General features: G+C 41.3%; 1 protein-coding gene across 5 annotated transcripts in view; it reads right to left on the bottom strand.

The window, feature by feature from the left end:
* PPARGC1A (PPARG coactivator 1 alpha) overlaps positions 1-16,162 on the bottom strand; it is a 646,737-nt gene that overhangs the window by 86,026 nt on the left and 544,549 nt on the right. For 3 of the 5 annotated variants that reach the window (XM_082727447.1, XM_082727451.1, XM_082727448.1), the window contains exon 3: positions 8,406-8,585. In XM_082727447.1, the coding sequence (XP_082583573.1) occupies positions 8,406-8,585 (180 nt within the window). Of the gene's footprint in view, positions 1-8,405; positions 8,586-12,240; positions 12,484-13,571; positions 13,757-16,162 lie in introns of those variants that run through there. The other 2 variants (XM_082727449.1, XM_082727450.1) reach the window with 2 other exon arrangements.

Genomic DNA, 16,162 nt, shown 5'->3' with positions numbered 1-16,162 from the left:
ACAAGGAAAGGCATCAGCCCCCAAAGATGGGGCTGCTGAGTCTCCTGCCCCTCCTCCGGCCCTGTCACCCGGCATGCAGCTCCTTGAACTGAGCGTAACTTTGGAAGGGAATGAAAAAGGGGAGGAGGTTATATAGAACAAACAAAATTTTTTTTCTGGGGAAAAAAAGGGAAAATAAAAATCTATAGGAGGCTTGTCTCTAGAGCCAATTAACACCAATCATAAGACTGCCCCCCCCCCGCAAAAAAAGTAGTCGTTTAAAAGTCAGGCCAAGTCATTTTACGCAAGATCTGGTAATTCATTAACCCGTCCAGCCACAAATCTTGAATGAGTAACTTGCAGTAGTAATGGAGATGGGCAGATCTACAAGGTAATAGTGTTCAGAATCTCCAACTATGCAAATTGTTCTATCACTTAGAAACAGAAAAGGCCCAAAAGTATCTCGATGGTTGTTTTGGGACAAATGGAGTAATGGATAAGAAGTCATTTATCTTCATAAAGTTTTGCCCTTGCCGAGAGTGAGATTGTGTATTTATTTCACTGTGTACCTCTCTTCCCCTTTCCCTAGCGCTCATTCTAGCTACTTGTAATTCAGTATCTCTGGCAGGGTACAGGAAAATAGTTTCCCTGCTTTGCTTTCAAAACTATACATCGGAGTACACAATGTTGAAAGTAACCTCACGGGTTAAAGAAGAAGGGGGAAAAAATGGTCCTTACAAAATTGTTTTACATCGCAGGCAATTCATTTTCTAAAACCCACAATAAAAGTTTTCATTGCTAAAAGAATAGGCACATAATTATAGGGACAAATTAACCTTGTTAAAAATGTGAAGTCTGGAGTAGGGAAGAGTAGAAGAACAATTTGGCTCTCTGTTTAACAACTTGATCTTGATAGTTCATCTTTTTATCTGCTTTGTGTGTTGATCTCATTCAGAGGGGAGCCATCTGCTGGGCTGTGTCTCCGCGACACTGCATATAGACAGGCGGACATGGACAAACAGATACGACATATGTGTAAAGCTACTAGACAAGCACACACCATTGCTATACAAATAGACAGTTTGTCCAATCCAGCATCCTGAATCCTGATTACTTTAACCTACACTAAGATCTTCCAAGTAAATCTAAGAGGCAATGAACCACTTTTTCCTGATTCCTCCCTAGGTTTTCCTCCTCAGGAATGTGGGTCTCCACTTGTCGGGCCCCAAAGAAATCTAGGCAGAGTCATTGTTAGGGAAATGACCCTCTGGAGAATACAGAAGGTGGGAAAAACCCAAGCTATGCCTATAAAATGGTTCAACTACATCTGGGAGCACCTAGAGTCCCTGGCATGAAATAATTGGCTTGTACTCGAAACACACACACACACACACACACACACACAGTACATTCCATAATCATTGTGCCTAATTAAACATATAGATTCTCACTTTCCAAATTGCAAATGGCTAAGAACTGGATCAACTTCCATGAAAAACAGCAGTCAACCCCATCTCTTATAACCACAGCTTACATTAACAAAAGCAAAACGCAGGGGGCGCCTGGGTGGCTCAGTGGGTTAAGCTGCTGCCTTCGGCTCAGGTCATGATCTCAGGGTCCTGGGATCGAGTCCCGAATGGGGCTCTCTGCTCAGCAGGGAGCCTGCTTCCCTCTCTCTCTCTCTCTCTGACTGCCTCTCTGCCTACTTGTGATCTCTGTCTGTCAAATAAACAAATAAAATCTTTAAAAAAAAAAAGCAAAACCCAGCAAAGTTGGTGGTGGTAGAAGATGATCACATTAACCAGCATGTGCAACTTACTATTTATGAGTGGGGGTTGATTCCAGCAGACATAGCCCTGTGGGTCAGAACTCCTAAGCCATATTTTTTCCAGTGGTCAGCATAATGGCAGAGAGGAAATAGGGTGATAAACCAGATGTTCCCAAGATAAGGCAGATGTTATCAAGGCAAGAAGTCTAAAATAGTCTCTGACTGAGGTGTGTAGGTGACCACACACAGTCACACACACATACACACATAGAACAACACTATTTAGTCTCCCTGCAAGATAAGCCGACAGTAGAGGCTGAAAATAAAACAGCACAGAGGCTGGGTCAGATTATTGCTTCCTGATTTGTGACTCTCCAAGATGAACATCTAACTGATTTATACCCAGAATTTGGAATTTTGTGGTAGACTACAAATGCAAAGATAAGTACAACATAAATTTTTAAAATACTCCATAAGTCTCCATGAGTTTCAACATTTTTCAATGTTCTTATGTTACAGCCAATTATCTCCCCACTTAAATGGCTATTATTTTCTTCCTTGAAGTCGATGTTCTCTGTTAAGTGTCATTGCCAAGTGTGGCAAAAATCTGGTTGGGGGCTGTAAATTTAATTCAAATGACAAACATTTATTGATTGCAAATTGGAAATTCCAGAAATCTCAAAGAAGTGATTATTGTAAACTAATTCAGTGTCTCTGAATAACACAGGAGAATTTATTCTCTGGATGATTAAATTAAGGTGGGGTTGTTTTGACACAGATTTTTGTCTCCGTTGTTCTGTTAAAATTCCAAGAGGTTTGCCATTCATAGAAAAGTCTGTCTGACCACAGGCACAGTCAGGAGCAGGAATTCATTACCATGGAAGGCTGCAGAATTTCCTCCAAGGAGACAAGTGAAAAAAAGCAGACATCACGTAAATTTGTGGATTGGGTTAAATATGTTCTGCCCCTGAGGCAGCCGAGAGATGGAGAGTTCCTTTGTAAAATGACTCACAAGTCTTAAGAAAGTACTTCAGCTCCTAAAGGTGAGCAGAAACATAACCGGGAAGATGTCCATGAAGTTCTGATTCTCTTTGGAATATTTTTGAGTTAGCATTCTTTGCCACCTCCCTCCCTAACCTAACTCATATTCATCAGGGCTGATGGAATTTTCCTTCAAGGTGCTTCAAGTCTTTGTTCCCTGGACACCATCCCCTCTACTGTCACCTTGTCCCTTCCCTGCACCTGCATTGCATGGGATTCGGAATGCAGCAGGGCCTGCTGTCCAGTTTCTTCTACTTTCTGCTTGTGCATGGCTCTTACAACTATGGGAATTAACACACTCTTAAATACAATCTCCATCATATTGCCCTCCTGCTAAAACTCTTCCCTGGCACCCTCACTCCTACTGTGCAAACTCTAAACACTCCCGATTGGGTTCTCACGGTCTGCTGCAATCAGGTACCCACCTTAGATCCAAATCTACTTCTCCTACTCCTATGTTCCCATCAGTACATATTCTACTTCAGGTAAATCGAGCTCCTCGCTTTCATACCCCCTCTATGAAAACATTTCACTCTTATTCTTGTATCAACCTAGGTGATGTTATTCTTGCTTCTTCCCTCCTTAGCAAGGATACACATGCACAGACACACGTGTATATGTGTACATATGCACACACACAGTCCTGCAATTGATAATATATGTAGTATATAACTGTGTATATAAATACTCATATACACATATACATGAATATACAGTGTCGCATTATTTTTAATTGCTAATAAACATCTATATACGTACACATGTAAACACGGTTTTCCGCTGTTTGCTAACTGTTTCACATTAATTCATTTGACCTCCCAAACTAGGTTTAAAGTTCTTTAGAAAACAGATCCTTTGTGCTTTATATGTAATTATATTTGACCTAATGGGATTCATGTCATCAGCAAATACATGATGGCCAATTCATTCCTTTTGTTGTAATTTTTTTTTTTTTAATTTACTTGCTGTTGTTTTCCAACAAAATATCTAGAAAAACTTCAGTGAACAAGACAAGCAAGTGCTCTGATCCCCAAATGCTCAGTCATCTGAATAGCCAAGTTCTTTGGAACTTTTTGATAAGTACATAACATATGCCCATTTTAGGGAGAAAAAAAAGAGAGAGAAAGAGAGAATACAACTGAAAGTTAAAAGAAGTATCAAATCACTTGCATTCCCACCAGAATAACCAGGCATTCTCGAAAGCTTCCGACCACCATTCCCTTGTTGGCACAATAGGACACCTTACAGACAGATAACGGGAAACCACCTCACCCTTTATCTCCTGCCAAAGTCCACAGTATCAGACCTTACTGAGCACCCCTATGATCCCTTGATATGAATGCTGGCTGCAGCTGTGGACCCTTGTCTCCCCATTAGCAAAGGCAGACTTCAGAACACATTATGAGTCATGACCTAGAGACAGCTACATTCTCAATCTCCATGTTCTAAAGAACCCCAAGTAGCTGCATTCAGAAGTAACAGACGAATGAATGGAAGATGCTCATTCAGTTGCATCAAGAAGGCATCGAAAGCAGATGTTTAAAGGAAGCAGGGACAAGGGGGCCTGTGGTGACCAGAAGGGCCAGTGTGCTATTTACACTAATCCTGGGGCCACCCATCCTTACATACCTCCATGCTGTAAAAGCACTCCTTTATTCCCTTTCTTCAAACAATGCACAAAGGCAAGAGAGGGAAGGAAGTTATGTTGCAATATTCTGAAACATAAATCTTGCTACCAACCTGTCCAGAGACAGCATCCTGTTTTCCTGACACATGGGTTAGATTCACTAGAGGCTGCACCCAAACAGCCTGTGTCCTGTTTTTCTAAGTGGCTTCTGAATAAAACCTGGTCACCTGCATTTACACATCCAGCATAGGTCATGTAACCAGAGACTGCTGTTTGTGTGTCCAGTTTCTCAACGAACGTGGACAACTGCGTATTGGCACCTCTTTCTCTCACTAAGGAATTCACTCCTTCCTAAAGTGGGACATTCAATTGTGTTCTTGTTTTCTCTTAAAATCAAATAAAAATAGGGGTGCCTAGGTCCCTTGGTCAGTGAAGCGGCTGGCTCTTGATTTCAGTTCAGGTCATGATCTTGGGGTGGTGAGATGAATCCCTGTGTCAGGCTCTGCACTCAGCATGGAGTCTGCTTGGGATTCTCTCCCTCTCCTTCTGCCCCTTCCCCTGCTTGTGTGCGTGCACTCTCTCTCTCTCTCTCTCTCTCTTAAATAAATAAATAAATCTTAAAAAAAATAAAGTCAAATAAAAATTAAACTTAGATTCAAATGTATGGAAGAGGAAGGAAGAAATTTCTATTTACTCCCCAAGGTTTTAACATTCGGCTCTACTATCTATAGACTGTCTATATCCAGTCTGTATCTCTAAATACCCCTTTTTCTCCCCTTTGATTAGAATCCAGAAATCCTGTGGCCAGTTTCCTGGGGTGTCATCGATAGGCTACTGGAGTTAGGGAAAGTGTTGAACTGCTTGGTGCCTCATTTTATTCTGGGAATCAGCAGTAGATCATGCTTGTTATTGGCAGATCTGAGGTGGTGGAAACCGTGACTGTTTGGCTTGCTCAAGTACAAGGCCTTCACAAATGTGATGAGGCAGGGCTTTGAGAACTGGAAGAAAGTGAGCACGGGTAAAGTCCACGGGGAGAGGCTTAAAGGCACAGGCTCTGGGAAGGGCTTCAGTGAAAGGCAGCTTTGAAGAAAGCACCCCAGAGCTGTGGCCCATCAAGGGTTACTGTCTGCCTCTGGACCTCCCTCACAGGGAGAGACGATTTTCAAATTCCACCTATGCTCCACACACATTTTTTTTTCTCCTGTTACAGAAGAGATGTCTGAGTTTAACGCTAGAGGGCAAAGAGTAGAGGCATCTTGGCTGTATGCAAATGCTCGGGAAGCCGCTGCTGTGTGTCACAGTGTTGCCACATACGGCCTTACCCTTTGCACAGGCAAAGAAGAATGAGGTTTGTGACATCAGAGAAAATTGTTACAGGTTATCTAAACGGTCACTTTCGCTGTCACTAAGAGAATTCCTGACATCTCTGTCCCATGGCCCTAGCCATCTCCATAATTTTATGTGGCTTCTGATTCTTCATATCCTATCTCTTAATGATCCTGTATCTTCTCTCTGAAAGCTGACCAGCTTATCCTAGCTGTTTTATAAAAGGGAATTTCAGTGTCTTTTTTTTTTTTTTTTAAGGGGTTCTCAGCCTCAGCACTATTGTCATTTTAGGGCCAAATAGTTCTTTGTTGTGAGAAGCTGTCCTGGGCTCTGTGGGATAGTTAGCAACAACACTGGTCTCTACCCACAAAATGCCAGCAGCAGCCTCTGCTTTCAGACCTAAACATCAAACCTATCTCCAGACACTGCTAAATGTCCCTTGGGGGGGCGAAAACACTCTGAGTTGAGAGTCACTGGTTTAAAATGAGCTCATGAAAAAGTAAATTAAATGAACCTTGTGTTTTAGAGCACAGAAAACAATTCTATCAGTGGTAGAAAGTTATACAAGGAAGGGAAAGGGATGTCTTCGTACAGATTAAAGTATCTATATATAACTAGTTGGTGAGCAAAGTCTCCTAAAGGTATAAATGAGAAATACTGATGCTGACGCCACCACACCAAACATGGGGACATGAAGTCATGCTGAAGGGATTTTTCGAAACTAGCCCACCAGGAAGGCACGGACCAACCCCCACTCCGAACTATCAGTAATTCCCTAGCCGTCATCTGCAAAATGCATGGCAATTATCCAACATGGAATAGCCGATTTTTAGATAAGAGGTCTATAGAGATGGACATTTTTTAAAGTACTATTTACTTAATGCAGCATGACTTAAAAACGGGCCTGTCGCCTGACAAGTGTACTGAATGAGGAATGTTCAATTTACCAGTTCTAACTAGCCAAGTCCTCACATGAACTTTCTAAGACCTGGCTGAGAAGCCTGGGAAGTGTAACTAACCACAGACCTTCAGGGTGTCTTCTCCACAGCCCTGACTCCCCCGCCTTCAGCACTCTTCTAAGACTCCGTTCAGACATCTTAGAAGATATTAGTTATGGCCAGAACCTACAGCCACCCCAGCTCCCCCACCCAGCAATCCCTGCTTCCACGGTCAACTAACACTGAAAGGAAGGAGTCTGTTCTATTTTTAAATATAGTCAGCAAAGCAGCGGCTTCATACGTCTTTGTAAAGGATGGTTGTCACCCAACCTCACTGTTACTGTATTTTTCTTTCTTTATTTTTATTTTTTTTGATCAGTGATATAGACTAGGAAGTCAGATCGATTTGGGGTTCAATTCCCTGGTCTTTATTTGTCAACTGTGTGCCTTGGGAAAAATCACTTAACTTCTCTGAGACTCGGTGTCTGCATAGGCAAAGCGGAAATGACACTCAGGGTACCTAAAGAATATGCTGTTTTGAGGGAGATGTGAGAAGAAACTTATAGAGCAGGGGGGTCTCCAAATGTTGGCCGCGGTTGTTATCATTCATTATTACTGTTATTAATACTAATATAGTCACTATTCACTCATTAGTCAACACACATTTATTCAACACCTTCTGTGTGCTGGGTGTTGAAAAACCCCGGTAAGTATTGCAAAATTGGTTTTCTTAATGACTCAATAAACATTTATTCAGTGGCTTTTATGTGCTGGGTGCTGGAAAAACTCAATAAATATTGTAAAATTGGCTTTCTTAATGACTCGAGATTTCAACCAAATACACTGAGGTTTAAAAAATGTCTCTGCTGGTGGGATTAAAAAATACACTTCAAGTGCTTTGCATGGAGCCTGGCCCATATTAGGGAGAAGTCAGATGATGATGGAGATGTGGGTGCCGTGATATTGAAAAGTAGTTGATTTGACAATGTTTATTCAATTTGTTTGCCAGAGCACTCGATGTCTGTCCCTACAAGAAACCATTTATTTTCAAGTAAACGAGGGCTGCTCTTGTGAGAAAGAACTTTTTTTCAAAGTAACACTTTAATAGGAGTAGATTAACATTCCTTATTATAGGGTAGGCTTATAATAAGAGTCTGGAGCCTGGGAAGTAATTCTCACTATTGAAAGGTAAGCAAATTTTCACTAATTTATAAGTAAATAGTGGAGCGGCTGTGTTTCGAAGTTTCTATGACAGAGAGAAATCAGAGGTATGATCACAAAATAACAATGAGAATAACTGCTCGCTTACGTTGTGAGGCAAATAAAGGTAGACATCTAATCTCTTGGATTAAAAAAAAAAAACGCATTCTTTTACATTTTACATTAATTTACATGAGGCCCTTTTCTGTGGGAAATAGACAGGAATAAACAGGTTTAGACTTTTGTTCTTCGTTGTCACTAATTCTTTCACAACCCCTTTAGTATTTCAACACAGTTTAATGTACTCTGTTGGGGGCCCTCCACCCCTTAATTCTCAAAACAACAACAACAAAATCCATTTATTTTGCAAACATCGTTTTTCCACAAAACTGGAAATGCCTACCTGTGATAAAAATTCTTTTGATGACTGCAAAGTAAGAATGCATTCTGCTTTCAGGCCAATAATCATATTGTGGCCCAAGCCCAGGTCAATGAGAAAATAATATTCACCAAGGGATGTCCTTACCTCAAATATGTTTGAAGGCTCATTGTTGTACTGATTGGATATTATTTCTGATTGGTCACTGCACCACTTGAGTCCACCCAGAAAGCTGTCTGTATCCAAGTCGTTCACGTCTAGTTCAGAAAGGTCAAGTTCAGGAAGATCTGGGCAAAGAGGCTGGTCTTCACCAACCAGAGCAGCACACTGCAGGAGGCAGGGGGGAAAAAAAGCTTTCATTAACTGCAGGAATTTATTAAACTGCAATAGCATGTGATAGGAATTAAGCCTGGTTAATTCAACCTCACCACCAAAGCTGGTTTCCAGGGTTTTAGTCACCAGAAAAAAAAAAAAAAAAAAAAAAAAAATCCCAAATTCCTTTACTTACTTTGCTCTTAAAGGATATTGTGCCTGATCTATTCCATCCAAAATTCTGCCTCCAAATTCATGATAAGTGCCATGTTTCCATGAGGCCCTCTCTGATTCTTCCAGTTAGAAATCAACTGTATTTGCACCTTTTTGATGGTTAGCACTTGAGTTTCAAGTTGTTTTCTGGTTAACCATATACAAAATTTTACTCTACTCTGAGTTTAAGCTTTTGAGGGAAAGATACAAATTTGATTTTACCTTGGATTTGCCATCTCACAATAATAGAAACAAAACAAACAATCACTCAATGAAAAACAATAGTATAAGAATTCTACCAGGAAAACTTTACCCATTTTAACCATTATAATCCACACAATTCTGTTAGGAACAAATGAGGAAAGCCCTTTTACTTGTCTACGTTTCTCTTGAATTGTTATTTCGATCTTTCACTCTCAACTTGACTTTTCATGAGCATCTTGAACAGGTCAAAAACAAGTTCCTTGAGATGGGGACAAAAGTCATACTTTTCTCTATATGATCTTTATATCTATCACTATGTTTCAGTTGCAAGTAATGTGTGTCGGGGTGTGTGTGTGTGTGTGTGTGCGCATGTGTGGTTGGGATTGCCTGACAGCTACAAAGGAAAAACCACTAGAGCACTCCACAATTATATTTTTTTCATCATGTATGTACTCTTAAACTATGCTCTCAGTGAATTCAAAAGAACTCTTATTCTTTGGAGTTTTTACATGATTTAAATCCACTGAGAGGTTTAACATAGCCTGTACGATGGCTGGGCTGCTTGTCAGCAAGACTATTTCAGACTGACACAGTCTTCCACTTCCTTGTGTGGAGTAGATGGCCTTTCAGTTGTCCCACACTATGGCTTTTTGAAAAAAAAAGTGGGCCACCTTAGGGAAGAGATGGTCTCCTAACCTCAAATTGGCCATCGGACTGCTGGTTTCCTCACTGCATCCTGTGAAGAACCCTGCAGAAGTTTCCTACTGCAGGGACCTGGGATGGCAAGCCACAGGACTTTATCCACCTGCAAACCAAGGTTTCTACATCAGTAGACACACACTCTGAGGTGGCACCCTCACGGCCCTACCTTCCAAGGTCAGGAGAGATGCTGTGGAGTTGTTCACATCCAGGCAGCAGCTGGGCACGAAGCTGAAGATCCCACTTGACATTTAGGTTTTGAATAAAATAAGTTTTATGCAGATTTTTTTCTTTTTCCCTCGAGGACCCCTGTCATCCCTGGCAGGCGACATTACACGGGTCATATGCGGCAGCGTGAGCATAAGCACCATGCTGAGAAGTAGGGACTGGGTAATGGAGTCAGCAGTTGGTAAGGGGAGGCTGGGAGCAGCCTGAAGATGACTGTGATTCTTCCCTAAGACCGCCAGGCCCCAGAGAGATCTCAAACGGCGGGCACAAAGGGAATGCAAAAAGAAAAGGCAAAGCTCTCCACCTAACTCTTTTCTTATCATTTTATAGGTCATTCCGTTTTTATTATCCAAGGTAGCCCCGAGTTGCAGATTGGTATACTTGACTAGGTTTATAAGGAAGCGGGGGCCAGGCTGGGGAGATTTTTTTTTTTTTTTTTTTTTTTTTGGTACAATGTTTGCGTTCTATTATGGGTGTGACACTTCTCAGGCTCCATACATGCCCACATTGCTTATCCTCCAAGGACAAACACACGGTGTTAACTCTTCTACAGCACGATCAATCCAGAGACCAGGGGATAACTTTTCCAATGGTGCAAAACCCACTGGGATTGCATTGAGGGGTAGTCCTTAACCAGAAAAGCATCAACAGCAAAAACAGCAACAGAGAAATCAAACGAGGGTAGAAATCATGTGGGAGCTCTCCATCCAGCTTAAGTTCCTGTTGTGGAGAGCACACCTTAGGGACCGTGCTTTGGAATGCTGGAACGCCTTATGGATTGGTGAGCAACTTCTTGCGGTCTTTCTCCTTCATTGCTTTCTCCAGGTCATGGCTCGTTCAAAACCCTGCACCCTCTCGGGAACATGCATTTTTTTTAAGTAACTTTTTGACCATTAAAAAGACCAGATTAATTTCTGGCATTTTGCTGGGCTGTAATTCACACACTTCTTTCCTGTCCTCTCGTTCTCTCTCATTTTTTGCTCTTATGTTACGGTTGAAAATGTGCATGTGCTCTTGCCAATGTTGACATGCTAATAAAATCTGGGTTTCTGAATGTGGCATTATCCTGATAATCTAAAACACATTAGTAGTAGCAGGTGTTCCTGTTATTAATTTATATTTGGCCTTTGGATGATGCCAGACTTAACAGTCCGAGCCCTGTAACTGTCCTCATCTGACATGCTGATATTTACTGCTTCCCTATACATCTGTAACAGGTGTGCTGTATCGCAATTACAGAGACGCATTCTGCTGCCTCTTTGCAACTATGACAGCTATTTCCCAACCGTAGCCTTAATTTTATAATAAGATTTAAGAGGATAAAGCAGTCACTAAACACAAAAGGCTAATTATTGTACGTTTTTTCACCCCAACAGACTTTTCTCTTAGTTAAGGAGCAGACAATAAATTAGCTTAACTGCACTGATGATAATGAATCATCATAATTAAGTATAATTCTCCATTAACCTTTTGGAGGTTTTTGTGCCATTGATGGTAAATTTTAAAGAGAGAGAGAAGAAAGAGTGGACGTGGCCACATTAATTATATTAATGAAAAAAGAATTCTTACTTCTTAGGAAAAAAATTAGCGAGGACAGGGAAAAAGGAGCAGGGCGGGGGGCAGTAAAGAATGACAAGTCTTAGTGGAGTGCGTGTCATGTGAATTGTCTCTATCAATCTTGGTAACCTTATTGTACATCACCTTCATTAAACTGTGAAACACTGGGGATTCTGAGTAGCTACAGTGATATAGGCCTTTATTAACCACTGTGCTGTCCTGTCATTATGTGCAAAAGGGCATAATACGTTTTAGGATGACAGCAAACATTAATGATTCAAAAAATGAAAGCTGCCTCTGCTACCTGCTGCTCGTAATATGTTAGACTGGCCGAGGTGATTCCCAGAGCTGCCACCGCAAAGGCAGAGCTTCTAGTAGCTCCCTGCCTCCGGTGCAAGAGGCGACTGGCCAGTCTCAGCCTACCAACAACTCAATCCACGGCTGGACGCTTAGCCCGGGAACGCACCTCCTTCAGAAAAACATAAAAGGGCCCCTGTTCTAAATGGCTCTGATGCCTCCTTGAAAATGACTGCAGGCATCCCAGTGATTAAAACAAATCCTCCATATTTCCATATCCACTCCCAACAGCATCAGGAATAATACATGATGGAAAAATGAAACTACAGCAGCTGAGCCCCACACTGCCACCCAGACAACCAGACACAGGACACTCCGGCTCCTCCAAGACAATCAGGACTCCAAGCCACTTGGAACCCTGACTCCTAAGAGCGACAGGACATACGAATCATCCAGATCTCTCCCACCTTACCAAGAAATCACGACAAGATAAGGACATTCAGGATCCGTGAGGACCATCTGCCAAGGCAGGAGAGGGCAAGCCGAGCCCACATGTGCAAATCCTGGTAAAGAGTTAAGAACGCAGGGCATGGCTCGCTAGAGAGGAGAAATGCGTTCGCAGACGGCCCCGGCCAAATTATTTTCACTTTAGATGTGTATCGCTGCACCACATGGACATCTTATTTAATCAAATCACGTGTGGTGCCGATCCTCCCCCTCACCCTACGTGCCCCCAGCTACCCAGAGGAAGCACTAGCAGCAGCCCTCTGCCAGAGTCATTGTTTGCAGCTCCGATCCCCCGTGCAATGCAATTGGGCTCCATCTCATCGCGGTCCACAGAAAGTTTAGCTTCTTTCCCCAAGTTGCCCAAACTTTCCGAGAACATTCCGTTGTGCTGAATGCAAACACGCCGCAGTCCTCCGTCCCCCCGTTAGTCACTGTAGGCTCCAGAGATTATGAGGAAACGGCTTGCTTTTCTCCCCCTGTATGAATTGTGGCCAGCAGAGACTGTGGAATTGATGTATTGCCGTCTATTTTTACACAAGCAGCGAGCAGCCCCACACACAGCCTTGCATAAACTCCTCTCTCCGGCTTCAGGCAGCTCTCCGTGGTACAGAGAGATTTAACCATTGGCTTCCCTGCCACTGACGCTAATGGAAAACCTTGCATTGTAAGGCAGAGATATATTTTTTATTTGCTGGCCAAATCTTTCAACCACATATAGGTGTTTTAAGGGAATCAGCTTCGTTGTTTTCTGTGCTGTGGGGAAAGCAATCTAAAATAGCCTAGCAGGATTATTTAGGATTTTGTGAGTTCTCTGTCTGATGAACAGAGAGAGAGGGGGAAAAAAAATCCGGACTCGAGTCAAAACTGACTATATTTGAGCACATCCATTTTAATATTTTTATCTTCATCTTATTATAAATAGAAATGGCATTTTTCCAACCGGGCCACTAAACACCACTGGAAAGACTTCAGCTTCTGATTCATATCAATATCTTAGAGCATAAATATTGCATATGAGTAGAAACAGAGCCAAAGGCACATGGAAAGAGTTTCCAACTGCAACAGATACGGGTGACAGCAGCTAAGCTTTGATTTGCTCAAGGGAGCTCAGAGCCACCTTAAAATAGCAAACTTATTGGAGTTAAGATAAGATTGAGATTCCCTTCCAAAAGCTCCTGCCCCGGCTACTTTTCTGCCGCCTCTCCTTGTCCAAGCCCTTCCCCCCCTTACAGGAATCAGTGCATCGGGAGGGAGGGAAGCCCCAGTCCTACAATGCCCAGCCCAGCCCCAGCTCACCTCGATGTCACTCCATACAGAGTCCTGGTTGCACATGTCCCACGCCATCCAGCTCCTGAATGACGCCAGTTAAGCTTTTTCAACTCCAATCCACAGTGACACAGAGCACACACTCATGCAGGCAACCAGCCCCTTACTGAGAGTGAACTGAAGGCACCTGTCTTACTACAGTCCCCAGTCACATGACAAAGCTATTAAAAAGTAGGCTGGGCTGTCACTCACCCAGCCTCCCTTCTCCTGTGCAGCTTGCTGCTCAAACTCGTGACGTCACTCAAAGGCAGCCCTCTGCCTCAGTGAAGTAACGCTTGGAAAAAAAAAAAAAAAAAACGGAAAGAAGAAAGAAAGAAAGGAAGCACTTGGACTTTTGGAGGCTTCAAGCATCATGCTGTGACTAAAGCCAGCTTTGAATGCCACAGACTCTAAACGGAGCCCTGGTCATATAATAACTAAAATCCCCTGCAATCTTTTTTTTAATTTATTTTCCTTCCAAAACAAGCAAGTGGCAAAGCTGCCTGTTTCATGACAGAGTAACTATACTCTTTTCCTAAAACGTGTACTCCCTAAGGATTCAAATTCTAAGACCTCCAGTGGACTCAAGCTCCTTTTGGGACTAAAGCAAGAGCTTATCACATGATGCATTTTTATGAGACATTTTCTAATAGAGGGAAGTCTTTGAAAGCAGAGAATGGGGCAAGAATTTTTTTTTTTTTTTTAAGCTGTTTAATCAACAAAACCGGCTGTATTTGTTAAGGTATAAACAAAGTCCCCCTCCCAGGAATCAGCTGTCCCCGTGGCAGTAGGGAATACCAGCTCCCGAAGTGTTACTGCAATTTGCTTTGCTCCTTATAAGGAAAACAAGGAACAAAATACCACCCTTTCAGGTTCTTTCTAATTATTTCCATTTCTCTCATAGGCTCCCAGAAAACAAGTGTTAGTAAATACAGTTGCTGCTGCTGTGCCCAGATCAGCTGAGTTTCCCGGCTGCCTTTTTTTCATACATGTAGCGTTTCCACTCCAGCTGCCTTAGGGTGCCTTTTTGAATAAACACTGGATTCCAACCCTAGTGCCTGGGCTGTGCAGTTTGCATTTGAGACCAAGAATGTCCGTGGAGTAAGGGAAAAATACTGACACTTTACTAGCAAGAATATTCATTTCTGGAGCTTTTTAATTTTTTTTTTTTTTTTAATTCCTCAGCTTCTACTCTGAGACAGTGAAGACTAATGCAGGTGCACTGTTTTATGATGACATACATATTGAATACATAACAAACTCAAGGTACTAGATGTCACTGAAAAACACTTCCCATAACATCATAGTAGTCTGATTTAACCCTTCCCAGTTCCAGAGAGAGGCACACATGGTACATAGATTTGTGAATATATGTGTTTTTAATGAAATTTTAAACCTAATATACTTTTAAAATCAGCTCAATTATTTTCCTTGATAATAACTTCTCTGAAAAAAAAATCCCGCAGGTATCTAAAAATAATTTTAAAGCACTATTAATTTAATCTCCTGTTCTACTAAGGTTAATTTAATGCATTCTCTCTTGTTCATCTCTTTCTAAAGAAAAAAGAAATGGTGATTTGCTGTAACGCATTTTAGAAGTAAAGTTGCTCCAAGATTAAAGGGAAAGGAAGGAAAATCAAACAAACAAAAATCAGTTTCTTTTTTCAGACCACATGTGTTAGAAGGTATTTTTCGAGTCTGATATCTGCAACAAGTTGCCAGTAAATTCCTGAATCGTGATGAAATTGATAGTTTGTCATTACTGGACATAAAAAGATGGCCCAAAGCTTTGACATTTTCAGTTAGCCGAATACATTTCACTGGCATGTTTTTCCCTCTTACAAATAGCGGAAAATTACTGTAGTTTTAATTTTCTAAGTCAAGAAAGAACAGGAAAATATAACCTCGGGAAGGCTTTTATACCTGCAATTAGTGGCATTACTCTGCACTCCCCACAAAGAAACACTAATTTTCTTCCCAATTATATTCCGATTTAATGTAAAACTACAGTAAATTATTAAAATTCAGGGCAAAGGTCATTGGCTCAACCTTCAACACAGTCAACTGTGAAATAATATTGGTCACTTGACCAGGAAGAGTTGATGTTTATTAATTATTGTCAGGTGATCCCTGTGGTGAGTTTTCTCTGATACTTTTAATTGCATTCATCGAATGCAAGGCATTCATTATGCATATATTTATAATATATTTATATATTTGTAAAATGTATATTTTGTACATATGATATTGATAAATATATATTTTTTAAATCATGTTCACACATTTAGCAGAAGTTCTTTACACTGGAATATTTTATATTATTGTTTTTGATATTTTAACCTGCTCACATTGTGCTGTTATAGTGTTCTTATTCATCTTTTGGCCACCTAATTCCACTTTTTCTTAATCAAATCAGCACATTCACTGAAACCACAGGTTGTTTTATATACATTTTTTTCTTTTTTTTCTTTCATCATCACAAAGAGGGTTAGTTAGGAGTCAAAATACTGAAAAGATTTATAAACCACAGCATATTGCATTTCCCCTCAAGTTTCTATTACTGTACAATTCAAAGTTTAAAT

Source organism: Mustela nivalis (genome assembly GCF_964662115.1).
Source record: "Mustela nivalis genome assembly, chromosome: 4".
NCBI classification, from domain to species: domain Eukaryota; kingdom Metazoa; phylum Chordata; class Mammalia; order Carnivora; family Mustelidae; genus Mustela; species Mustela nivalis.
The sequence above is the reverse complement of the archived record's forward strand: the minus strand, read 5'-3'. Positions and strand labels throughout refer to the sequence as shown.